Source organism: Aquarana catesbeiana, linkage group LG08, assembly GCF_042186555.1.
Source record: "Aquarana catesbeiana isolate 2022-GZ linkage group LG08, ASM4218655v1, whole genome shotgun sequence".
NCBI classification, from domain to species: Eukaryota; Metazoa; Chordata; class Amphibia; order Anura; family Ranidae; genus Aquarana; species Aquarana catesbeiana.
Window position 1 is genome coordinate 284,424,487 of NC_133331.1, and position 26,581 is coordinate 284,451,067.

Here is a 26,581-nt window from a genome sequence, read left to right on the forward strand (position 1 = left end):
CTTTAAGTCTTGACCCTTTGGGTATCTATTTACCTGATGCAACCTCATCCTTTATACAGTATGTTACAAAAAAATGGGTATTATATTGGATTTGTGTGCACTAAAATTTTAGTGTATTTTCCCTGAAAATTTTTGATAAACAGTTACGCTACTATCACGTGATATTAAAATTTTCAACTACCATTACTATAGTAAAATATATGTTTGGGGGTTTTAATTAATCTTCAGGCCTAAAATGTACATTTAACACAAGTACAAAAGATAAAAAAAGTACAATGAAAATATGAAGTTTATTACTTACTTGTGTCCATATGTAGAGAAGATTCCTCCTGTTTACTTTCCATAGCCATCTCCCCCTCCTCCATAGACTGTTGATCTCCACTCACCAACATCTCTTCTTCTTCCTCTTTAAGCTCAACTTTGATGTCTTTCAGTTCTTCACCCTAAACCCCAAAGATGATAAAATATAACATCTGGAAACATTACTGCAAATAACAAGAGATTACACAGAAGAAGGTCACCTCATAGTTTAATATCATTTTACTTCTATTGCTCAGTCCCACCTACCTGGTCATGGTGTGTATAGCTGTGATATTCTTGTATGGAATCCCAGGAATACGAGAGGGGACCATCCTTCTCCATAGACTGCTGATCTCCACTCACCAACGTCTCTTCTTCTTCCTCTTTACCCTCAACTTTGATGTCTTTCAGTTCTTCACCCTAAACCCCAAAGGTGATAGGATACAATTAACCACTTGAGCCCCGAAAGGTTTTACCCCCTTCAAGACCAGGCCATTTTTTGCTATTTAGCATTGTGCTACTTTAACTGGAAATTGCGCAGTCATGCAACGCTGTACCCAAATTTATATCATTTTTCTTTTCTTTCTTTTTTTTTCTTGCACACAAATACTGCTTTCTTTTGGCGGTATTTGATCTCCACTGGGGTTTTTATTTTTTGCAATATAAAGAAGGAGGGCTGCACCCTTGATAGGAATTTTAGAAAGAAGTGTGATGGAAGATTTCCCCTGGGTCTAGCGCTAAAATGTTTTTTTAATGTCGTACACTGGATCTTAGCCTATTAGAACATTCATTCCAGAATACTATGGTGTTCACATGCATCAACTCTAGCTCCAGGTTGTTGTAATATGTTGGCCAATTTATGTATAATATTGTATTGGAGTGCTGACCAGAAATTCAGTTGCATTGTCCAACTGAATTTTAACATAGCAAGGGAACAAGCTGAAGACTCTTTGATGTGTTAATCATATGCAAGTCTATTTGAACATCTCAAAGGGTATTCAGGTGGTATGTTAATCTAATCTAATTACATATATCTAAAGAGGACTTGTTGATGTTGATATGCGGGAGTGCAAATTGGGGTGGTTTATGACTACAGCTGTTCACGGCTGGGGGTTGTTGTCTGTTTGAAAGACTAAAGCTAAATTGAAAGGCCAATCAAATTGCTCAGCCATTCAATGCCTGGTGAATATAACACGGCATTCAGTCTATAGGTTTTGTAAGTGAGTGAGGCTTGTATGTGTATGAGTGGGGCTTGTCTGTGCATGGCTGGGAACGCACAGGCCTAGGAGATGGGTTTCTGAATTATATCTCCTCTGTCGGATTTCTTTGTCATCTGTGGACTTTGGACTTTGTTCTGTGTTGGAAGTCAATAAAGTGCATCTCTCTGGAAGAATTGGGTTGCTGCGGAAGAGTACTTATATCATCATCATTATATAATAATACCTAAATATTAATTATCTAATAACCCAATATAATACATTAATATACCAAATCACTACACTGGTGCCGTGACCCGGATCAGAAGAGCATTTTCGGACTTAGTGACAACAATCCTGTGAGGTGGACAGAAGTCTGATGAAGAACCAAGAGCTGTGCTGTGACTCTAATGTCTGGAATGTCTGGTTGTGACATAAGAGAGTCTGATCTACAAATTTAAACAAGTTGGGAACCCCAGAATTATTCTCTGGAGACCGGAAAAAACAACAAAAAAAGGACTGTGTCGTGTACCAGAAGACCCGAACTGGAATCTGAAGGAGTAACTAATGCGGTGAGTAAAATATTTCCTTTTTTTTAACTATTAGTAATATAGTCAAAATGCTTACTCAGTGTGAAGCCAGTGTCAGTTCTGATAAAGTTAACAGATGGGTATTAAAATGTATTAAGCGCCATGGTGGTCCTTATGAAATTCCAGAAAAATGTAAGCAGACATGGACGATGATGAAGGAATTTTTAGAGAAAAATATTTTTGATAGCAAAATTTCAGAAAGTAAAAGAAAAGGTTGCATTATACAGGGCTTGTTATCTTGCTGTTTAACAATGGAAAGTTCTTTGAATAATAAGGTTGAGGAAATTACCCAGTTACAGAAGGCAGTTGATAATAGCAACAATGTTTGTGAGAGGTTACAAAACCAATCAGACACCGAGACAGTAAATTTAAAATTGCATGCGGTTACCATTGGTGAAGCCTTAATTGAGAAATCTAAACGTTGTGATGAATTATCAGAGGAAAATGAGAGATTAAAATTAAGAATTATGGAATTAGAGAAGAGATCTCAGGAATGCAGATATGCATCAAATCTTGGATTCAGCAATCTGCAGCAAACAGAACCTCATATTAAATCTGATAATTCATTACCAGCTGCCCCCACTGTGACTACCACAGTTTATAACAATAATAATAATACAGGTGAAGTTCAGCTTGTAATGAAGCCATTCAAACCAAAATTATTAGACGCAATTCTTAAAGAAATAGGAATGGTTCCATACCATGATTTAAACAGATTTTTAAAATGGTTTTGTGACGTGCAGCAAGTCAGAGATATGTACAATCTCAACCCATCTGACTTAGAAAGAGTTTTGCAACATTCTGTAGGAAGTGGTCTTTGGATGAGAATTAAACAAATCTGTATTCAGCCTCTGAGGACAAGGGACATATTACTGGAATTATTATGTGTTTTGTATGGTGTACGTTCTGATGTTACTATTCATGGGAAGATCCAACAAATGCAAAATGAATCTCCCTATGAATTGTCACACAGGATAGCAACTATTATGGAATTATTGGTCGGTAATAATCTTGCATTTGAGCGTGGGGGCTTGATACATATGAGTATGTTTCTAGATGCGTTGCATGAAGATATCAAACAAAATATTTTATTAGTTACCCCAAATCCTCATGATTTAAAAGACATATTGTTGAGAGCAGACCATTTATGGAGAAAGTCAAATGAGCAGGCTGTCAAAATTGATTTAGCCACATTGTTTAGGACAAATACTGAACATAAAGATCAGAAGATATTATCCTATGATAACACTCAGAGAGGACACTCCGGGTCAAACATAGGTGATATTAATATGAAAAACAGAGCTGACCAAAATAATAATAAGAAAAGGTCCAAGACTTGGATACCGTTCTCTCAGTTAAAACATAAATATGACCAGCTGAAAATTGAGTATGACAAGATGAGAGGGGAACGTGATACATTATTACAGCAGTTGAAGGGGGTACAGGGTGTCATGAATGTACAAGATGTATATTCTCCAGATCTGTTTTTGAATGCAGATGACACTTCTCTAGCAGTGGGGGTGAATTAGCTCCAAACTGTAAACGTGTAAATAGTGTTTTGTTTTAACTTCAAACAATGTTTAAGGACCTCGCTAATTAGTTTTGTTGGAGAGTTTTGTTTTTCAGGGATGTCTGAAGATGCTTGCATGTGAATAGCAGAAGTCTGAAATTGAATAGTGGTGGAGAATTATGGGAGAAATGCTGAATAGACAATATATCACTATACATGGAATTATAAAGCATTCATGGACTCTCTCGAAATTCATCAAGCAATGGACCTTTTTTTCTTTTTTCTTCAACGCCCTAATTTTTTTAATTTTTCTCCCTTTTCCTGATATATTTTGCTTTTCATTTTTTATTTTTGTTTGTTTTATTTCTTGAACTTTATCTTAAAACCAAAGAGAGGCATTTTAACCTAAAATAATTTTCATAACATCTGTACATATTACATAATGCGTATTGATCAATATATTTGACATCTAAGGTGAGATGCTGCACAATGGCTTGGCATAGCATAAATTATAGTATGTTGGGTGGTTTTCATAAATTTATAAGAGGGGTGAGTGAAATTCATCACTCTAGTCATGATTTGAAACTTTGTTGATTCAGTTGTTTATAATATGCTAAAGGCTATGACATATATGGATGGAAAAGACCTTTCTACCTTTCATGGTGAAGATACTGGCAAGAATTTCCACTGCCGCTTTGTCTGGATAAGAAGATCTGATAAACACTGATGACTCTATCTGAACCATCGTGTGGGGGTATATGTATATGTTGGTATACCATTCAAGTGTAATTATGGACTGAATGATCCAAGTAACTGCTTTATTGAAGACAATGAGGGGTCGGCCTACAGCAAATTACAAAAGCAAATTGTGGCTGGCAATCAACAAATTCTGATACTTGACAGGTACACATCCCAGTCATCATTGTTCAAATAGGAAATGGAAAGAAGCAGATGTGAATTGTAAAATGCTTGCAAGATGGACTCATGAATGTCAAGTGCAAGAAAATAGTTTAAAGCACAGTTTTTACTGCCATATCCAAACCTTTTGACCTTGAAAGTGAGTGCTGGTACATTGATAGTTCTTCTTACTATAAAGATGAAAGTAGAGTGTTTGCGTAAAAGCATCTTTAAAAATGAAAAGCTTGAGCCTGGAGATGAGAGAATCCTGGACATGTGGATTGGAGTTCCCAGAGCATACCAAGTTTACGTTCAGTGAGATGGTGAGAGATGTGAGAAAGTCAGACCGAAGAATGGACTGTGACATCAGCTCATCTTTGCGCAATATTCAAGATCTTGATGTGATATAATAAGGCCTAACAACTATATGGGCCACTGACGTTTACCAAATCCTTTTCCAGTCATAGTCTAAAAGTTATATTATCTAATAACTGTTTCATGGGGATATTTTAGAGGCTGGCGAAGAGAGATGTAACCAGTTTCAACTTCATATTTTATATGAGCCATTGTAAAGCATCCAGTACCTTAAATCATACTGATATTTTTTGTTGTTTGATTTATGGGTCAGTTCTAGGAGTTAGAACCGACCCAAGTGGGGGTATATGTTGTAATATGTTGGCCAATTTATGTATAATATTGTATTGGAGTGCTGACCAGAAATTCAGTTGCATTGTCCAACTGAATTTTAACATAGCAAGGGAACAAGCTGAAGACTCTTTGATGTGTTAATCATATGCAAGTCTATTTGAACATCTCAAAGGGTATTCAGGTGGTATGTTAATCTAATCTAATTACATATATCTAAAGAGGACTTGTTGATGTTGATATGCGGGAGTGCAAATTGGGGTGGTTTATGACTACAGCTGTTCACGGCTGGGGGTTGTTGTCTGTTTGAAAGACTAAAGCTAAATTGAAAGGCCAATCAAATTGCTCAGCCATTCAATGCCTGGTGAATATAACACGGCATTCAGTCTATAGGTTTTGTAAGTGAGTGAGGCTTGTATGTGTATGAGTGGGGCTTGTCTGTGCATGGCTGGGAACGCACAGGCCTAGGAGATGGGTTTCTGAATTATATCTCCTCTGTCGGATTTCTTTGTCATCTGTGGACTTTGGACTTTGTTCTGTGTTGGAAGTCAATAAAGTGCATCTCTCTGGAAGAATTGGGTTGCTGCGGAAGAGTACTTATATCATCATCATTATATAATAATACCTAAATATTAATTATCTAATAACCCAATATAATACATTAATATACCAAACACAGGTGTCAGCCTGGCCAGTGCAGACAGACACACATACCTAATTTCTTCGTGTAACTTCTGTTCCTTGGCAGCACCATGGTCTCCTTGAGAGCGTGGAGCCCTGACCCTCAGTAAGCTTCCATATCATAAGGCCTGTGCACAACTGCACATTCAGCAAGTGTTGGTCACCATCAAAACATGAACCGAGGTTGGAGGCTTCATCTCACCCAATACTCTACAAAGCCTCCATGACCCAACAGGATTTGCCAGTCCTGGAGAAAACTGAAAGCTCGGTTTTCTCCTAGTAAGACACACATCCCGGAGCACCTCAACCTGTATTGGTGAGAACCGAGAACCTTGGGTGCCACCAAACCTTTATTACACCATGACACCACACAGCCCGGTCCCTATATATGTGCAAAAAAAAGTAATCCTTTTCTCATAGCCATCAAAAGAACGGTATGCTTTTTGCTGAAAGTAGAAGACTATTTTCAACCAATATATTTTAAGGAACCCTCCACTTGGGTGAAAATAAATACATTAGATCCTCATGCAAAATACTCCCCCAAACCTTTACCACACTGCAGAACAGCCCTGTTCCTGGCCTAGAGACATATTCAGGGGGTAGAATAATGAACAAGTATCTGCTCTCTACATGGAGCACAGGGGGAAGAGGAGGAACAAAGAGCAAGTCTATCCTTATGATCCTTTTTGTTTACCTGATTATGACGACAAATTGAGTGGTTATTCTTTTTGGAATCCCGGGAATACAGAGGATGAGGACATCTCTCTGGTGGGTTTGTGTCACATAATGGCTCCCTCTTGACATCCTTGGAGGGATCTCTGTATCCTTTTGAAAACTCCTCCATCACATCAACCTCATCATCCTCCTTTTTCATCTCTTCTTTAACTTTACATGAGATGTTGTGATCTTCCTTTGTGGAATTCGGGGAACACAGAGGACTGGGACATCTCTCTGGTCGGTTCCCATTACTGGATCCATCTGTAGGAAACACACACACACTGACTGAATACATTGTTTCTATGTGTTTATCAGATAATGAGGGATCTAGGTGGACCCTCCGTACTGCTCTCTCCTTTACAATAAAGTCTCCTCTTACCCGGTGATGTGAGGGGCGGCTGATTCTCCATCATGACGTCCTTGTAGAGATCCTTGTGTTCTTCTAAATACTCCCACTCCTCCATGGAGAAATAGACAGTGACATCCTGACACCTTATAGGAACCTGACACACACAAGGATACAGTCACCATCCAGACACATCCCTTGTCTGTTACTGGATAATGTCCCAGAATTCCCGGCACCGCTCACCTCTCCTGTCAGCAGATCAATGATCTTGTTGGTGACTTTTAGAATCTTCTTGGCACTGGTTACCTCTGTTGTCAGGCAGTGAGGTGGAGGCACTGTGATGGGCGATGTCATATGAAGACAGCTGCTGGGTGTTAATGGATAATCTGTTAGTTACCCAGAATCCTTCAAATCTATTCATTTTGGTCTGTTTTTAGACCCAAGTGTTTTAGTTTTAGATGCAGTAGAAAAGGACTATCACCCTGGTCAGTTTTTTTTTGCTTTTGATGTCCCTGCTGGGGAGATTCATCATCTCCATTTGTCCTGGTGACTATTGTAGCCATAACTTAAAGTGAGAGAAAAATAGTAAAATTTGCATTGTTACTGGAGCAGGAATAGAGGGAAGTCTTCCAATGGGGACACCGTGTTCAGCTGGAAGCACTTTCCTGAAACAAGCACCTGCAAGAGGAATGCAGTGGAAGGGGGGCGTGTCAGGCACTGCATTCCACTTGCCATTGCTTGTTTCAGGAAAGTGTTCACAGCCGAGACAAGATACACCTATGAATCAGCCGTCTCCTTCAAGGCTGTTGTCAGATCGGCCACAGCAGGAGGAGAGGGGGCAGGTCAAACCTCATAACTATGGTTAGAAAGCATTTAGAAACATGGCTCCAATTGGGAACAGAACTGTAAAATATGACAATGATAGATCTTCTTCAAAGAGATCGCCTCTTACTTCTAAAGGCTCGTACACACTATAAGAAAATTGGGCGAACATTTTCGTCCGAGGAACGATTGTACGATTTTCTGCTGGTGTGTACACAACTTTCGACAGCCGATTCCGACTTTCCGAACGGACAAACTCCAAAATTCCGAACAGAACAAATGATTTTATTTTAATGTGTACCGTTTTCGTACGATAAAAATCGGAAAAGAAAGACTGTGCATTATCAGAAACAATAAACAACAACAAAAAGCCTTTGCTCTACGAGAATTTTCTTGATTCTGACTTGCTGTGAAACAACGAAGAAAATCGGATGATCGTCTGTCTGAATTTCGTATAGTGTGTACCCCACCTTAGTGAATATTATGGAGGAAGAGGACGGACGGGGGGCGGGGGGATATTGTTACTGGATATAAATATAAAATGATATCTTATTACCTCCTCTGCTGCCAGTTCCAGAAATGTCTCCTCTCTACTTCCTCCCGACTCACCTCTCACCCAGAACTTCCCGTCTCTACCTTTAATGGTGTCCTGTATTTATCTTACATCACTGTGCGATCCACTCACAATAAGTTAGATCGCCACCTAGTTGTGATTTAATAACTGCATCCTATGTTATACTCCATTTTATTTTTTGCTCTCTTCTGCCACCACCTCCCTTGATGTTGTGCGTATCATATTAAAAACAAACATTACAAAGCAATTAAAACTGAATCAATAAATTAATGAAAAAATATATGCAAAAAAAATAATTTGATTTTTTTAAAGCCCCAGATCCATAACCCCAAATACCTGGTTGTGACATGACACCGTCTTCCCATATAACCCCATATACCTGTGTGTGACATGACACCGTCTTCCCGTATAACCCCATATACCTGTGTGTGACATGACACCGTCTTCCCATACATTTTTAACATTATTAATATAATTATCTGTGTATCTATTTTTCTTCATTCTGCTATTCCATCTATTTTAGGTCATTTTGAGCCATATACTGCTCCTCTCCTCTGCCTTCTGGGTCAGAAGGTCACCTCAGATGTACTGAATGCTGTCAGGGAGATGCTGTGGCTGAGCTAAGGAATATTCTCTCCTTACCTGCAATTGGCTATTTTTGGCGGGAAACCCTGCCACCAACGGTCCGTGAACTGCTCATTTACATATTAAATGTTTCTCTTGGCAGATAATCACTTCAGCCAGATTTTATCTACATCTGCAAGCTCCAGGAGGAAGAGATTAACCTCAGAAGATCACACAACTTGCTCAGACCTCAAGGGGAGAGATTACCTCAGGAGATCACACAACCTGCTCAGCCCTCAGAGGAGATATTACCTCAGGAGATCACACAACCTGCTCAGACCTCAGAGGAGATATTACCTTAGAAGATCACACAACCTGCTCAGCCCTCAGAGGAGATATTACCTCAGGAGATCACACAACCTGCTCAGACCTCAGAGGAGAGATTATCTCAGGAAATCACACAGCCTGCTCAGACCTCAGAGGAGAGATTACCTCAGGAAATCACACAGCCTGCTCAGACCTCAGAGGAGAGATTACCTCAGGAAATCACACAGCCTGCTCAGACCTCAGAGGAGAGATTACCTCAGGAAATCACACAGCCTGCTCAGACCACAGAGGAGAGATTACCTCAGGAAATCACACAGCCTGCTCAGACCTCAGAGGAGAGATTACCTCAGGAAATCACACAGCCTGCTCAGACCTCAGAGGAGAGATTACCTCAGGAAATCACACAGCCTGCTCAGACCTCAGAGGAGAGATTACCTCAGGAAACCACACAGCCTCCTGACCTTCTGAGCTGTCCCTCCTGGGAGATCAAGTCCGTGTATGGTAGCGGGATATCGCAGATGTGATTAAGGCCTGTTATATTCAACATTTCGGTGAGTTTGAACCCCAGAGGGGTGTGTGGAGGACGGTGTTGACGATTGCGGTGATTGGTGCACTCTCCGGCAGTTTCCTATTTTATCCACTGATTAAACTGACAAAGGACTCTTCTTTTTTGTTATTTATCTACTGTTTTATCTGCCAGCTACTGATACCTTTACTGTGTAGTCATTTTTTATCGCATGTGTGCAATTATATATGCCAGCCGGTCAATATGCTCTATGTCGACAGGAGCGCCGCTTTGATAAGATTTTTTTAAGCAGATTGATTATTCAATCGGTGATGAATTGTTTTATCCTTTGTTTTTAGACCACACAGCCTGCTCAGGCCTTAGGGCAGAGAGTACCTCAGGAAATCACATAGCCTGCTCAGACCTCGGAGAGGGAGATTACTTTCAGAGATCACACAACCTACTCAGATCTCAGAGGAGAAATGACCTCAGGAACTCACACGGCCTGCCTCAGGGGGAAAGATTACCTAAGGAAATCACATTGCCTGCTCAGAACTCAGAGGAGAGATTACCTCAGGAGTTCTAACATCCTGCTCAGACCTCAGGGGAGGGAGATTACTTAAGAAGGTTACACAACCTACTCAGATCTTATAGGAGAAATTTGCTCAGCAACTCACACAGCCTGCTCAGACCTCAGATAAAAAGACCTATCTTCAGTTACTTCACAGCATGCTATGTTGAGTTCTGTGGTACCCATGCCATTTCATCTACTGCTTGGGATGCCAACTTTGCCAGAATGCTTTGCTGGGGCAATGGAGGCATCTAGTAGACCAAGTAGGAGAACAAGTGATAGACTGAACACCTTGTGCTGTTTCTGCAGTTGCAAAGAAGAAGAGAAAAACTTACTGCAGCGGCGAAAGAAAGTCAACACCCTACCCGGATCTTTCACTAGGCTACCCACTCTCTCTCCTGCCACATCCAGGCCATTAGGATTAGTAACAATGGTGGATGCTTCTGAGCCTATTTTTGGTAGTGATAGAAAAATACGAGGATTAACAGATTTTTGTAGCCTCTCCATAAAATGTACCCATCCTAGCCTCTTTATCGTTATCACTGCAATTTTCTCTGCAAGGTTACCTGCTCGTCTTTTCGAGGGAAAGATGAATAAGGCGATACACCTGCCTTAATACTCGCTCCCTTAGGGCTTCACCTTCATTGTGCAATCGGTCCACCAAAGCCTTTTCTGTTCACTGCCTGATGGGTCACAGCTCCCTGAAGTCATCCTTCACCATGCTGGACCGTGGCATGATATCAGCACTAAGACTTTGTCCTGACAAGTTTCGTCCAAATGGACATTCTCAAGGGGTCAACCTTGACCATGTTGGAGTGCTGGTTCTGCATTTTACAGCAGACTGCTGAGGCCCCTTTTCCAAACTGGAATGTTGGACAGCGGAGCAGAGTGCCAAAGGCCAAAAAAAGCAAGGAATAAGGTATGTACAGTGTATCACCTTATTAATGACCCCCTAAGCAAAACAAGCAATTACTCCTTGCACTGGGGAGAGGGACCCATTTGAAGGGTAAAAATTGTTCACCCCCAGACTTGAGCATTTGTAGATCTTAGAGAAACTGAAAAATACTCATTGTTTAGACATCTTTTTAAATCAAAAGAAGAAGGGAAGCATGTGTGGATGCACATTTACACAGGAAATCATTTTTTTCCTAAAATATGGTTTAAGATTATGGAAACTGCAGAAAATGTGAGATGGGGACACCTCAAAGTGGATGGGAAGAGAGGCAGGAATTTTAGCAGGCAGATCTCATCACTGGAGTCTTCAAGAAATACACTATACTACCAAAAGTATTAGGACACCTGCCTTTACACGCACATAAACCTTAATGGCATCCCAGTCTAAGTCTGTAGGGTTCAATATTGAGTTGGCCCACCCTTTGCACCTATAACAGCTACAATTCTTCTGGGAAAGCTGTCCACAAGGTTTAAGAGTGTGTCTATGGGAATGTATGATCATTCTTCCAGAAGCGATTTTGTGAGGTCTGACACTGATGTTGGACGAGAAGGCCCGACTCGCAGTCTTCGCTATAATTCATCCCAAAGGTGTTCTATCGGGTTGAGGTCAGGACTCTGTGCAGGATAGTCAAGTTCCACCACCCCAAACTCGCTCATCCATGTCTTTATGGACTTTGCTTTGTGCACTGGTCCAAGTCATTCGGTGGAGGGGGGATTATGGTGTGGGGTTGTTTTTCAGCGGTTGGGCTTGGCCCCTTAGTTCCAGTTAAGGCATCAGCATACCAAGACATTTTGGACAACTTCATGCTCCCGACTTTGTGGGAACAGTTTGGGGATGGCCCCTTCCTGTTCCAACATGACTGCCCACCAGAGCACAAAGCAAGGTCCAAAAAGACATGGATGAGCGAGTTTGGGGTGGAGGAACTTGACTGTCCTGCACAAGTCCTGACCTCAACCTGATAGAACACCTTTGGGATGAATTTAGAGTGGAGACTGCGAGCCAGACCTTCTTGTCCAACATCAGTGCCTGACCTCACAAATGCTCTTCTGGAAGAACGGTCAAACATTCCCATAGACACACTCCTAAAACTTGTGGACAGCCTTCCCAGAAGAGTTGAAGTGGTTATAGCTGCAAAGGGTGGGCCAACTCAATATTGAACCCTACGGACTAAGACTGGGATGCCAGTAAAGTTCATGTGTGTGTAAAGGCAGGTGTCACAATACTTTTGGTAATATAGTGTAAGTAATCAGAAGGTGACTCAGCACACCAATGACACTTTTGTATAGATACAAGTTTATTGCCACCATATGTTTATTAAACAGTATCAGCAAGCGTCTTTACATTTATGTCTAATAAGATAATCTTTGCATGTAAAACATTTCCCGCACTCTGAACAAGAGAGAGGCAACTAGATTTTGTGCCTTCTTTGGTGTCTAATAAGGCTCCCTTTCAGAGAAAAACATTTCCCACACTTTGAGCACGAAAATGGACGCTCACCAGTGTGAGTTCTTACATGTGATAGAAGTTTGCTTTTATTAGTAAAACATTTCCCGCACTCTGAGCATGAATAAGGACGATAACCCGTGTGCGATTTCTGGTGGTATAGAAGTTTTTTTTTCTCAGGGAAACATTTCCCGCACTCTGAACATGAAAAAGGATGCTTGACCATGTGACTTCTCTGGTGTCTAACAAAGTTTTCTTTCAATGTGAAACTTTTCCCGCACAATGAACAGAAAAAGGGACGCTCACCAGTGTGGCTTCTCTGATGAGCAAGTAGTTTGGATCTCCTGGTAAAACCCTTCCCGCACTCTGAACAAGAGAGAGGCAACTTGCTTTTGTGCCTTTTTTGGTGTCCAATAAGGCTCCCTTGCTGAGTGAAACATTCCCCACACTCTGAGCATGAATAAGGACGATCAGACGCGTGCATTCTCTGGTGCAATAGAAGTCTTTTTTTCTCAGGGAAACATTTCCCGCACTCTGAACATGGATGAGTCTCACTTTTGTGAGTTTTCTGGTGTATAAGAAGTTCTCTTTCCTCAGTGAAAGATTTCCCGCATTCTGAACATAAAAAGGTCACACTGGTGTGAGATCTGAGATGTACAACAAGTTCAGATTTAGTTTTGAAAGATGCCCCACACCCCAAACATGAGACTGAAAACTCACTTTCATGAATCATTTCAGGGGTCAAAGAGGACTCCCCGGGATTAGATGGACCTGTAGATGTTTCTGCACTGTGAGAACCAAGCTGGACATCTGAAGGAATAGTTTGTGATTGATCAGAAGATCCCTCAAGATTAGAGACATCCATTGATGTAGAGGAATGGTAAGGTCTGGAGATATTTTGTGCATTGGGATTTACTTCTGGTGAAGTCGGTCTTATTCTGTCATCTTTTGAGTTCCAATCTGCAGATGATATAGGATGTCTCTCTGAGGAATTCCTGACATGGCATCCATCTGTTGAAAAGTAATTTTTAAATAAATGTTGAAGGTGTCAGTAATTAAGAAATCATGTATGTTGTTCGAACAGCCAGCAGTTTCACAGAAGTCTGCCATGGAATTGGGTGAAACTATAAGGCCCCTTTCAGATGAGGTGGATTCCGTTCCAATCAGCAGGGAATCCGCTGACAGATCTCCTTCTGATCGGGCGGATGACACATCTGTGTCCGTTCAGTTTTCAGTTTCAGCCCTGTCTGCTCTATGGGCGGCCAGGTGTAACCGGACTACCTTCCAATCCAAAGTCCGTTTACACCCACCTGTCCATAGGCATGCATGGACCATCCAATCAGGTCCGCCTGAAAAAACTGACAGGCAGACCTGATCTAATTGTTCGTCTGAAAGGGGCTTAAACACAAAAATATTAAGGTCAATGGAGATGGACCTTTCATATTGTGTACAGTATCTCCTCCTCATTTGTTGGGAACATGATGTTATATTGAGGAATGGAGATGGACCTTTCATATGGTGTACAGTATCTCCTCCTCATTTGTTGGGAACATGACGTTATATTGAGGAATGGAGATGGACCTTTCATATGGTGTACAGTATCTCCTCCTCATTTGTTGGGAACATGACGTTATATTGAGGAATGGAGATGGACCTTTCATATGGTGTACAGTATCTCCTCCTCATTTGTTGGGAACATGACGTTATATTGAGGAATGGAGATGGACCTTTCATATTGTGTACAGTATCTCCTCCTCATTTGTTGGGAACATGACATTATATTGAGGAATGGAGATGGACCTTTCATATGGTGTACAGTATCTCCTCCTCATTTGTTGGGAACATGACGTTATATTGAGGAATGGAGATGGACCTTTCATATGGTGTACAGTATCTCCTCCTCATTTGTTGGGAACATGACGTTATATAGAGGAATGGAGATGGGCCTTTCATATGGTGTACAGTATCTCCTCCTCATTTGTTGGGAACATGACATTACATTGAGGAATGGAGATGGACCTTTAACATGATGTACAGTGGAACCTTGGATTAGCGAGTTTCCCCATAGAAGTCAATGGAAACGAAAATAATTAGTTAGTGCTGGAGTGCCTCGGAAATACTTGGTAAAAGCCCGAGGACAGCTTGGCTGAACTCGGAAAGGCTCAGGAACAGAGTATTTCCGAAGGGCTCCGGCGCCCCCCCCACCTCTGGCCAAATTCGGTACTGCACACCGCTGTGGCATGAATCCTGCTCATTTTGCAAGACAACACTCACAAACTGAATCAGGATTTAAAAAAAAAAAAAAAATTTAAAAATGCTCGTATTGCGAAACCCTCTTTAACCGTGTTACTCACAATCCGAGGTTTCACTGTACAGTATCTCCTCCTCATTTGTTGGGAACAAAACATTATATTGAGGAATGGAGATGGACCTTTCATATGGTGTACAGTATCTCCTCCTCATTTGTTGGGAATATGACATTATATTGAGGAATGGAGATGGACCTTTCATATGGTGTACAGTATCTCCTCCTCATTTGTTTGGACCATGACGTTATATTGAGGAATGGAGATGGACCTTTAATATGATGTACAGTATCTCCTCCTCATTTGTTTGGACCATGACGTTATATTGAGGAATGGAGATGGACCTTTCATATGGTGTACAGTATCTCCTCCTCATTTGTTTGGACCATGACGTTATATTGAGGAATGGAGATGGACCTTTAATATGATGTACAGTATCTCCACCTCCACCTTTTTATAGAAACCTCAAGGAGCCATCAACAGTTGACTCATCCCACAACCATACATCCCTCCCAGGAGTAAATGACTCCCCAGCAACAATAGATCTCCCACAACAATAGATGCCACAGCAGCCAACATCAATAGACTCTCCAGCACACCCCTTGCCATTACATACAGTACATTCAGCGCTAGAGGTGCCGGAAATGCATTCTCACGGAAAAAAAACCTGGTTAAAAGTCTTGACCCTTTGGGCATCTATTTACCTGATGCAACCTCATCCTTTATACAGTATGTTACAAAAAATGGGTATTATATTGGATTTGTGTGCACTAAAATAATTTTAGTGTATTTTTCCTGAAAATATTTGATAAACAGTTACGCTAATACCACGCTACCATTACTATATTAAAATATATGTTGGGGGGGGGGGCTTTAACTAATCTATAGGCCTAAAATGTACATTTAACATATGTACAAAAAATTAAAAAAGTAAAAATGAAAATATGAAGTTTATTACTTACTTGTGTCTATATGTAGAGAAGATTCCTCCTGTTTACTTTTCATAATCATCTCCCCCTCCTCCATAGACTGCTGATCTCCACTCACCAACATCTCTTCTTCTTCCTCTTTACCCTCAACTTTGATGTCTTTCAATTCTTCACTCTAAACCCCAAAGATGATAAAATATAACATCTGGAAACATTACTGCAAATAACAAGAGATTACATAAAGGAATGTCACCTCATAGTTTAATATCATTTTAGTTCTATTGCTCAGTCCCACCTACCTGATCATGGTGTGTATAGCTGTGATATTCTTGTATGGAATACGAGAGGGGACCATCCTCCTCCATAGACTGCTGATCTCCACTCACCAACATCTCTTCTTCTTCCTCTTTACCCTCAACTTTTATGTCTTTCAGTTCTTCACCCTAAACCCCAAAGGTGATAGGATACGATTAACCACTTGAGCCCCGGAAGGTTTTACCCCCTTCATGACTAGGTCATTTTTTGCTAATCAGCATTGCGCTGCTGTAATTGGTAATTGCATGGTCATGCAACGCTGTACCCAAACTAAATTTATATCATTTTTCTTTTTTTTTTCTTGCACACAAATAGTGCTTTCTTTTGGCGGTATTTAATCACCACTGGGGTTTTTATTTTTTGCGATATAAACAAGGAGGGCTGCACCCTGGATGGGCATTATAGAAAGAAGTGTGATGAAGATTTCCCCTGGGTCTAGCGCTAAAATGTTTTTTAGCTAGTGTCGTACACTGGATCTTAGCCTATTAGAACATTCATTCCAGAACACTACGGTGTTCACATGCTACTCCGGCATCAACTCTAGCTCCAGGTGTCAGCCTGGCCAGTGCAGACAGACACACATATCTAATATCTTCGTGTAACTTCTGTTCCCGGGCAGCACAATGGTCTCCTTGGGAAAGTGGAGCCCTGACCCTCAGTCAGCTTCCATATCATAAGGCCTGTGCACAACTGCACAATCAGCAAGTGTTTGTCACCATCAAAACATGAACCCAGAACCGCTGGATGATATGTTATATGCTGACAGTTTGGGTTTATATGCTCACATCAGGTTGGGGAGATGTGCAGCTGGGAGGGATGGGAACAGTTAAAAGGATATGTTATATGTTTTACTTTGGGAATACAAGAATTGTTATGACTTTAAAGTGGCTGAATAGGCAATACACAGTCAACAACAAATATGCATTAGCACACTGGTACTGTGGAAAAGGCAGACTGAGGGGGTATTATCATTATGAGATCTTACAAGAAGGCAAATACACTAATTACATCCAGAAACTAACATGGCCAGTGTAAAGTTTTTAACATGGAACGTCCGCGGAATGCGGAATAAGGTTAAGCGAACCGCAGCACTAACATTTCTAAAATCACAAAAAGCAGATATTATAGCGTTAACAGAAACGCATATCACAGGTCAGATGCAGGTAGCCTTAAAAAAACCATGGATAGGATGGCTATACCACAGTACGCATACCAATCAATCAAGGGGGGTATCGATATTAGTAGCCAAAAGAGTGCCCTTTGAACTAATCGCACTAGAATCAGATAGAGTGGGAAGATACATCTTCCTACACGCCACCATAGGAGGCAACTCCCTATTGATTCTGGCATGCTATATCCCCCCCCCTTTTTCGATTGAGGTAGTATTGAAGGGATTGGCATTCATGGCACAAAACCCATCAGTTCCAGCTATTTGGATGGGTGATTTTAATCCATGAATCCAAATTTGGACAGATCAGACCTGGGAGATGCGTCCAGGACTGTGCCGCACCAAACCAGACTCTGCAGACTTTTTACAGAATTTGCGTTAACAGACGTATGGAGATGGCAAAACCCAACTAAAAAAGCATACACATGCCACTCGGTAAGCTGCGACACAATGTCCAGGATTGATTTTATAATGGCCTCAAATGCACTGCTACCCAAAATTACAGGGTCGGGTATGGCTCCACGAGCTCTATCAGACCACTCACCTTGTTGGATAACAGCATCTCTATTAAAAGCAGTGCCCGCCTCTGGGTGGAGGCTGAATCCATTCTGGTTATCGGTCCTGCCAGATCTCGAGAGCGTAGGACAAGAACTACAGTATATGCTAAACAACTTAATAACCACAGATTCAGATACTGCAGCATGGGACAACTTCAAAAATCAAGCCAGTAGACTATTATCACTAAGAATAAATAGATTTAAAAATTCCTCTAAACTGCTATTACAGATGACCACTGACAAACTACAGGAACTGGAACAGGTATACGCACAAGAACCCAATACAGATAATCTCCATAAAGTACAAATGCAATCCAGAGTAATAACCCAAATGCACATAGAGAAAGGTAAGCAACAGGTCTTTTTCAAAAAACAAAAAATTTTTGAACACGGGGAGCGAGCAGGTAAATTATTGGCATATTTAGCACATTTAAATGAAAAACCCCCAGTAGTGGTGACCCTAGCCACCCCACAGGGAGACGAGGTGACAGACCCACACCAAGTAGCAGACATATTCCTAAACTTCTACAGGAATTTATATAAAACTCAGACAATATACTCCGCACAAGAAATTAAAAACCACCTACACAGAATTCAATTCCCTAGACTCACATTAGAACAGGCAAAGCAACTGGACGCCCCCATCAGCCAAGACGATATATCTGAAGCACTGTCCCAACTAGCTAAATCCAAGGCCCCCGGACTAGATGGCCTGCCACTAGAATTCTACACTGCATTCCCTGAAATACTAGTCCCGAAATTGCAAAAACTTTACCAACAAATATTTGAACATAAATCACTCCCTCCATCAATGCAGGAAGCACAGATAATAGTTTTACCTAAACCAGGAAAAGACCTCAGATACCCCGAATCCTACCGCCCAATCTCACTACTTCAAGTGGATATTAAGATACTGGCCAAAATTCTAGCATCCCGCCTAAACAAAGTTATTCTTTCCTTAATACACCCAGACCAAACCGGCTTTATGCCCGGGAAAAATACGGCCATGAATATAAGAAGACTTTTTCTAAATATTCAAGCACAACACGACAATCGAGGTACCAGAGTAGTGGTGGCCCTAGACACAGCAAAGGCCTTTGACTCAGTGGAATGGCCTTTTCTATGGGAATGTCTACAGGAATATGGATTCGGTCCCAATTTTATACAGTGGGTACAAATACTCTACCAGTCACCAAAAGCACGGGTTTTCGTCAATGGTTGTATGTCAGAGCAATTCCCCCTAGAGAGGGGCACACGCCAGGGGTGTCCCCTCTCTCCACTGCTTTATGCCCTGGCTGCGGAACCATTGGCCATAGCTATAAGAGCTGACATGGACATAGTGGGTCTCAGAATAGGCGACTATATAGAGAAGATCGGACTTTACGCTGATGACACGATACTCTATTTAGCGGATCAGGGCCCATCACTTCAAGCAGCTCTAGACACAATAGACAAAATGGGGAAATTCTCAGGCCTACGGATAAATTGGGAAAAATCACAGATACTCCCTATAGACCATTTTCCCCCAAATAATATACACCCAGAACTACCATTAGTCAGAGTAAACACTATCAAATATCTAGGGGTACTGGTTACAAGAGACTTACGCGAATATACAACCAATAACATAGAGCCATTGTTTAACATGATAAAAACCAAAACGCAAGCATGGTCCAAACTACCTCTGGGAGTAATGGGGAGGATAAATATCATAAAAATGATTATCCTACCTAAGATCCTCTACATGGTATGGCATGCCCCACTATATATCCCCATAGGGATTTTCAAAAAAATGGAATCTATTTTGAACACCTTTGTCTGGGGACATCAAAGACATAAGGTAGCTTGGAATGTCCTTAAAAACCCTACAGATATGGGGGGAACATCTCTGCCAGATCTGCAGGAATACTACATAGCGGCACAACTGTCACATATGCACCACTACCATAATAATGAAAGACAAAGATACAGTACACTAGTAGCGAGTAGCCAAGACAGTCCCTTATCTACCCCTCTTCAAACTATACTACGAGGGGGTCAGGTTCATAGGAAAGGTCCACAATTTAATGACGGGTTACTTAAACATCATCAACGAATATGGGGACTGGCCCAGAAAAAACTTAAAATAGGGAATATCCATACGCACACTCCTTTATGGGCTAACGACCAGCTTGTGGAACTCAAAAAAATCCCAGACCCTATTGTGTGGGCCAGATATGGAATTATATACCTGCACCAAGTAATGGCAAGCGCTAGGCCCAAAGCGTTTCAAACTCTTAAGGAAGAATACTCTATTCCGCAACAATTATTCTTCAAGTACCTACAACTCCGACATGCCTTACGTTCTCAATTCAGAAACGAAAGTAGCATCTTGGAATGTCCCCAAATCCTGGATATAATTATGGCAGCCGATTCGCAAAAATTGATATCCAACCTTTACTACTCTATAAGATTACCCAGAATTAGAGAAGTGATACAAAAAGCCAAAACAAGATGGGAAAGAGATATAGGAGCCATTGGTGAATCAGACTGGGAGGAAATTCTAGAAAATGTTAAAGTAACATCTCCAAAACTGTCTGACAGGCTAACACAGACATACATCATCCACCAAGCATACCTTACACCTAACATAATAAGGAAATTTCAACCTACACGGCCCGTAGTATGTCCTCACTGCCAGGCAGAGAGAGGTAGCTTCTTTCACTTAATCTGGGAATGCACTATTATTCAAACATACTGGAGTCAAGTGATCAAGTTCTTACATGACCAAATGGGTTCCCCTGTGGTGCTAGATCCAAAACTGTGCATACTCGGTCTTCTTCCAGACGTGGATATTGATAAATACCAAGCCACATTTATATCTGAAGTCCTGTTTTTGGCCAGGAAAGTGATTGCTAAGACTTGGATGCAGAACGTAACCCCCACCATAACAAGCTGGAAGAGGGATGTTAACAATTCCCTCCCATACAAGCAGTTGATCTACAAACACAGGGGAAACAGTCACAAATACTCAAGGATGTGGGACGGATGGCTGGAAGACGGGGAGACATGTGTATAGTAATGCGTGAAAACAAGAATATCAACACCTAATAACCAGAACGCACAACTATATAATAAACGTTCCAACTCAGTCTGTTAGAACTTTACAGAGCTATTAACAATGGATATATCTTTGCTATGCCATGCCAGCCTTGTAAGGCGCTGATGTATGTAATCGTACCACATGTGATAATATTGTATGTATCTATGCATAGACCTCAAATGAGCTGTATAAATTTATGCCTAATTTCAATAAAGACTATTTTCCCAAAAAAAAAAAAAAAACATGAACCCAGGTTGGAGGCTTCATCTCACCCAATACTCTACAAAGCCTCCATGACCCAACAGGATTTGCCAGTCCTGGAGAAAAGTGAAAGCTCAGTTTTCTCCTAGTAAGACACACATCCTGGAGCACCTCAACCTGCATTGATGAGAACAGAGAACCTTGGGTGCCACCAAACCCTTATTACACCACACAGCTCGGTCACAATATATATATATATATTAGGGCTGAAACAACTAATCGATTAATCGACAACTAATCGATTATGAAATTAATCGATTACTATTTTCATAATCGATTAATCGGCCAGTAACATAATGGGGTTAAAAAAGCTAAAATTAGCCCTATATAGTACAAAAAGAGCAAATAATCTCTACTGTAAATATTACTTTCACTGTTGCACAGTAAAAAAACACCTTTTTTTTTTAAACTCCATTATGTTACTAAATGTCTTAGGCCTGGTTTCCACCTATGTGTTTTTGGTGCTTTTTGCAGAAATGCACTACAGTTCACTCAACGTTCACATCTATGCTTTTTTCAGCTGCTGTGTATTTTTCAATGCAAAACGGTGCTTTTTTGGTTCAATATACTTCAATGGAGAAGCTGCAGAAAAGCATGTAATATTACAGTTCTGTTTGAAAATCTGCAAAACAGTCTAGAATTTTTTTTTCTTTAAATAAAAAAATTTTATCTGAGTCCAGATTCAACCTCTAATAGTATATAGAGTATATCTCTTCGGTCTGTTATTCTCAGAGAGGATTAAATATTTTACTCCCTAACCATATAGTTGGTTATTTATATTTACCCCTGCGTATAAAGATATTTAAGAATAAATTGCCTTTTCTTAAACTTTACATATGAACTAAATTATACACCACACTTTTTTTTAAAGTTGTTAACCGATTAATCGAAACAATAAATCGGCCAACTAATCGATTATGAAAATAATCATTAGTTGCAGCCCTAATATATATATATATATATATATATATATATATATATATATATATATATACACACACACACATACATATATACACACACATACACACACACAATCTTCTCTCATAGCCATCAAAAGAACGGTATGCTTTTTGCTGACAGTAGAAGACTATTTTCAATCAATATATTTTAAAGAACCTTCCACTTAGGTGAAAATAAATACATTAGATCAACACGCAAAATACTCCCCCAAACCTTCACCACACTCTGGAACAGCCCTGTTCCTGGCCTAGAGGCATATTCAGGGGGCAATGGGTAGAATAATGAACAAGTATCTGCTCTCTACATGGAGCACAGGGAGAAGAGGAGGAACGAGGAGCAAGTAGATCCTTATGATCCTTTTCGTTTACCTGATTATGGTGACAAATTGAGTGGTTATTTTTTTTGGAATCCCAGGAATACAGAGGATGAGGACATCTCTTTGGTGGGTTTGGGTCATCGAATGGCTCCCTCTTGACATCCTTGGAGGGATCTCCTTGTCCTTTTGAAAACTCCTCCATCACATCAACCTCATCATCCTCCTTTTTTATCTCTTCTTTAACTTTACATGAGATTGTGTGATCTTCCTGTGTGGAATCCCTGGAATACAGAGGACAGGGACATCTCTCTGGTGGGTTCCCATTACTGGATCCATCTGTAGGAAACACACACACTGACTGAATACATTGTTTCTATGTGTTTATCAGATGATGGGGGATCTAGGTGGACCCTCCGTACTGCTCTCTCCTTTACAATAAAGTCTCCTCTTACCCGGTGATGTGAGGGGCGGCTGATTCTCCATCATGACGTCCTTGTAGAGATCCTTGTGTCCTTCTAAATACTCCCACTCCTCCATGGAGAAATAGACAGTGACATCCTGACACCTTATAGGAACCTGACACACACTATGATACAGTCACCATCCAGACACATCCCTTGTCTGTTACTGGATAATGTCCCAGAATTCCCGGCACCGCTCACCTCTCCTGTCAGCAGATCAATGATCTTGTTGGTGACTTCTAGAATCTTCTTGGCACTGGTTACATCTGTTGTCAGGCAGTGAGGTGGAGGCACTGTGATGGGTGATGTCCTGTGAAGACAGCTTCTGGGTGTTAATGGATCATCTATTAGTTTATCTATAATTTTGTGTACAGAGAGAAAGTTACAGTCACAACAAGCTACCCAGAATCCTTAAAATCTATTCATTTTGGTCTGTGTTTAGATCCAAGTGTTTTAGTTTTGGATGCAGTAGAAAAAGAACCATCACCCCTATCAGTTTTTTTTTTGCTTTTGATGTCCTGGCTGGGGAGATTCATCATCTCCATTTGTCCTGTCGACTATTGTAGCCAGGACTTAAAGTGAGGGAATAGTATTATTATTATTATACAGGGTTTATACAGCGCTTTACAACATCAGGGAAGACAGTACACTTACAATACAAATCAATACAGGAGGGATCAGAGGGCCCTGCTTGTTAGAGCTTACAATCTCAAAGGAAGAGTCAAGTGGAACAAAGGGTAGTAGCTGTGGGGGATGATCAGATGGACAAAATGAAAATACAGTTGTTAGGTGTGGGTAGGCTTCTCTGAAGAGGAGGGTTTTCAGGGATCGTCTAAAAGCTAATAGAGTAGGAGATAGACGGACAGATTGGGGTAAGGAGTTCCATAGGCTTGGAGAGGCTCTGGAAAAGTCCCGGAGACGAGCATGGGAGGAGGTGATGAGAGAGCTAGAGAGCAGGAGGTCTTGAGAAGAACGAAGAGAACGGTTAGGTTGGTATTTTGAGACTAGGTCAGTGATGTTGCTGGGGGCAGAGTTGTGGATTGCTTTGTAGGTAGTTGTTAGTATTTTGAATTTAATTTGTTGGGTGAGCGGAAGCCAGTGGAGGGATTGACAGAGAGGAGTAGCAGAGACAGAGCGGTTGGTAAGGTGGATGTGTCTGGCAGCATAATTCAAGATGGACTGAAAGAGGGATAGAGTATGCAGAGGTAAGCCAATGAGGAGGGAGTTGCAGTGATCGAGGCGAGAGATGACCAGGGAGTGAATAAAGAGCTTTGTTGTGTCATTGGTTAGAAAGGGGCATATTTTGGAGATATTCCGGAGGTTGAGGCGGCAAGATTTGGACAGTGATTGGACGTGGGGCTTAAAGGAGCGTTCAGAGTTCAGTCCAGGACTACTCCTAGGACCTTGGCATGTGGGGATGGGCTGATAGTTGTTCCATCAATTTTGACCGAGAGATCAGGGGAAGAGGCATGTGGGGGAGGAAAAATGATAAGTTCGGTTTTGGATAGATTAAGTTGGAGGAAGTGGTGTAACATCCAGACTGAAATATCTGATAGTAAATTAGTGATACGTGAGGTGACTGAAGGAGTGGGTTGAGGGGTAGAGAAATAGATTTGAGTGTCGTCAGAGTAGAGGTGGTATTGGAAGCCATGGGAGGCTATCAGCTGACCCAGGGAGGAGCTGTAGATAGAAAATAGGACAGGTCCAAGAACAAAACCTTGGGGGGGCCCCAACAGAGAAAGGTGGAAGTAGAATTGTAGGGAATGCTAAAGGTGCAGTTAAATAAGTAGGTAGAAAACCAGCGAAGAGTACAGTCATGGAGACCAAAGGCGTGGGGTTTTTTGAGGAGGAGGGGGTGGTTAACCGTATCAAAGGCAGCAGAGAGGTCCAGAAGTAGGAGTACAGAATATTTTCCCTTAGGTTTGGCCGTTAGTAGATCGTTTGTTAGTATTAGGAGAGCAGTTTCTGTGGAATGTTGAGGACGAAATCCAGACTGAAGGGGATCAAGAAGGCTATTATCAGCAAGATGGACGCTCAGTTGGTTGTAGACCAGACGTTCAAGGAGTTTGGATAAAAAGGAGAGCAAGGAGATGGGGCATAGGTTGTTAAGATTGGATGGGTCCAGTGAGGGATTTTTAAGTATGGGGCGGACAAGTGCACGTTTTAAAGGAGTTGGGGAAGATGCCACAAGAGAGGGAGAGATTGAAGATGTGGGTTAGAGAGTGTAGAATAGAGCTAGAGGGTGACTGTAGCATTGTAGTAAAAGTTGCATTGTCACTGGAGCAGGAATAAAGGGACGTCTTCCAATGGGGACACCATTGACATCTATGGTTAGAAAGCATTTAGAAACATGGCTCCAATTGAGAATAGAACTGTAAAAAAAATTACAATGATAGATCTTCTTTAAATGGGGACACCGTGTTCAGTTGTGAGGACTTTCCTGAAACAAGCACCTGCAAGAGGAATGCAGCGGGAGGGGGGCGTGTCAGACTCTGCATTCCACTTGCCGTTGCTTGTTTCAGGAAAGTGTTCACAGCCGAGACAAGATACACCTATGAATCAGCCGTCTCCTTCAAGGCTGTTGTCAGATCGGCCACAGCAGGAGGAGAGGGGGCAGGTCAAACCTCATAACTATGGTTAGAAAGCATTTAGAAACATGGCTCCAATTGGGAACAGAACTGTAAAATAAATTACGATAGATCTTCTTTAAAGAGATTGCCTCTTACTTCTTAAAGCTCGTACACACTATAAGAAAACTGGGCAAACATTTTCATCCGAGGAACGATTGTACGATTTTCTGATGGTGTGTACACAACTTTCGACAGCCGATTCCGCCTTTCCGAAAGGGAAAACTCCAAAATTCCGAACAGAACAAATGATTTTATTTTAATGTGTACCGTTTTCGTACGAGAAAAAGCTGAAATGAAAGACCGTGCATTATCAGAAACAATAAACAACAAAAAAAAAGCCTTTGTTCTATGAGAATTTTCATACACTATTTCCTTCTTTGATTCTGACTTGCTATGAAACAACAAAGAAAATCGGATGATCATTCATCAGAATTTCTTATAGTCTGTACCCCACTTTAGTGAATATGGAGGAAGAGGACGGACATGACGGTGGGGTTACTGAATATAAATATAAAATAATATCTTATTACCTCCTCTGCTGCCAGTTCCAGCAATGTCTCCTCTCTACTTCCTCCCGACTCACCTCTCACCCGGAACTTCCTGTCTCTACCTTTTATAGTGTCCTGTCTTTGTCTTACATCACTTCCTGTCTATGCCTTACATCACTTCCTGTTTATACCTTACATCACTTCCTGTCTGAGCGATCCACTCACAATAAGTTAGATTGCCACCTAGTTGTGATTTAAAAACTGCATCCTATGTTATACTCAATTTAATTTCCTCTCTCTTCTGCCACCTTCTCCCTTGATGTTGTGCGTATTATATTAAAAACAAATATTACAAAGCAATTAAAACTGAATCAATAAATTAATGAAAAGATATATGAAAAACAATCATTTGTACTTTTTTTTTTATCCATAAAAATGTTTTATTTTATCAAATAAGAACGA

At 41.0% G+C, this 26,581-nt stretch overlaps 2 protein-coding genes across 3 annotated transcripts in view; both read right to left on the reverse strand.

Moving 5' to 3' along the window:
* LOC141104655 (uncharacterized) overlaps positions 1–8,384 on the reverse strand; it is a 73,766-nt gene extending 65,382 nt beyond the window's left edge. The window contains exons 1-6 of the mRNA XM_073594321.1: positions 8,261–8,384; positions 7,126–7,249; positions 6,916–7,039; positions 6,514–6,797; positions 568–720; positions 302–443 (exon numbers count right to left, since the gene is read on the reverse strand). Coding sequence (XP_073450422.1) covers positions 302–443; positions 568–720; positions 6,514–6,797; positions 6,916–7,039; positions 7,126–7,236 — 814 coding nt within the window. The 5' untranslated portion in view covers positions 7,237–7,249; positions 8,261–8,384. The remainder of the gene's footprint in view (positions 1–301; positions 444–567; positions 721–6,513; positions 6,798–6,915; positions 7,040–7,125; positions 7,250–8,260) is intronic.
* Positions 8,385–12,504: 4,120 nt separating this feature from the next.
* LOC141104605 (uncharacterized) lies at positions 12,505–26,239 on the reverse strand. Of its 2 annotated transcripts, XM_073594238.1 has the most exons (6): positions 26,162–26,239; positions 22,993–23,311; positions 22,593–22,876; positions 16,178–16,321; positions 15,912–16,053; positions 12,505–13,654 (listed from the first exon to the last, which is right to left on the reverse strand). In XM_073594238.1, the coding sequence occupies exons 2-6, from the start codon at positions 23,075–23,077 to the stop codon at positions 12,609–12,611; spliced, it is 1,701 nt and encodes a 566-aa protein (XP_073450339.1). In that variant the 5' UTR covers positions 23,078–23,311; positions 26,162–26,239; the 3' UTR covers positions 12,505–12,608. The 2 variants fall into 2 exon arrangements, with proteins under 2 accessions (XP_073450339.1, XP_073450340.1); XM_073594239.1 differs by lacking the exon at positions 16,178–16,321.
* Between the last annotated feature and the right edge of the window lie 342 nt (positions 26,240–26,581).

What these genes read in the sequence shown, in the direction of transcription:
- LOC141104605 (XM_073594238.1), bottom strand. Translation starts at nt 23,077, where the DNA reads ATGGAGGAGTGGGAGTATTTAGAAGGACACAAGGATCTCTACAAGGAC. An exon ending in CAATTTGTCACCATAATCAG is followed by an intron (nt 16,322 to 22,592) that starts GTAAACGAAAAG and finishes TTTGGGGTTTAG; the next exon opens with GGTGAAGAACTGAAAGACAT. An exon ending in TTCTCTACATATAGACACAA is followed by an intron (nt 13,655 to 15,911) that starts GTAAGTAATAAA and finishes ACTTTTCAACAG; the next exon opens with ATGGATGCCATGTCAGGAAT.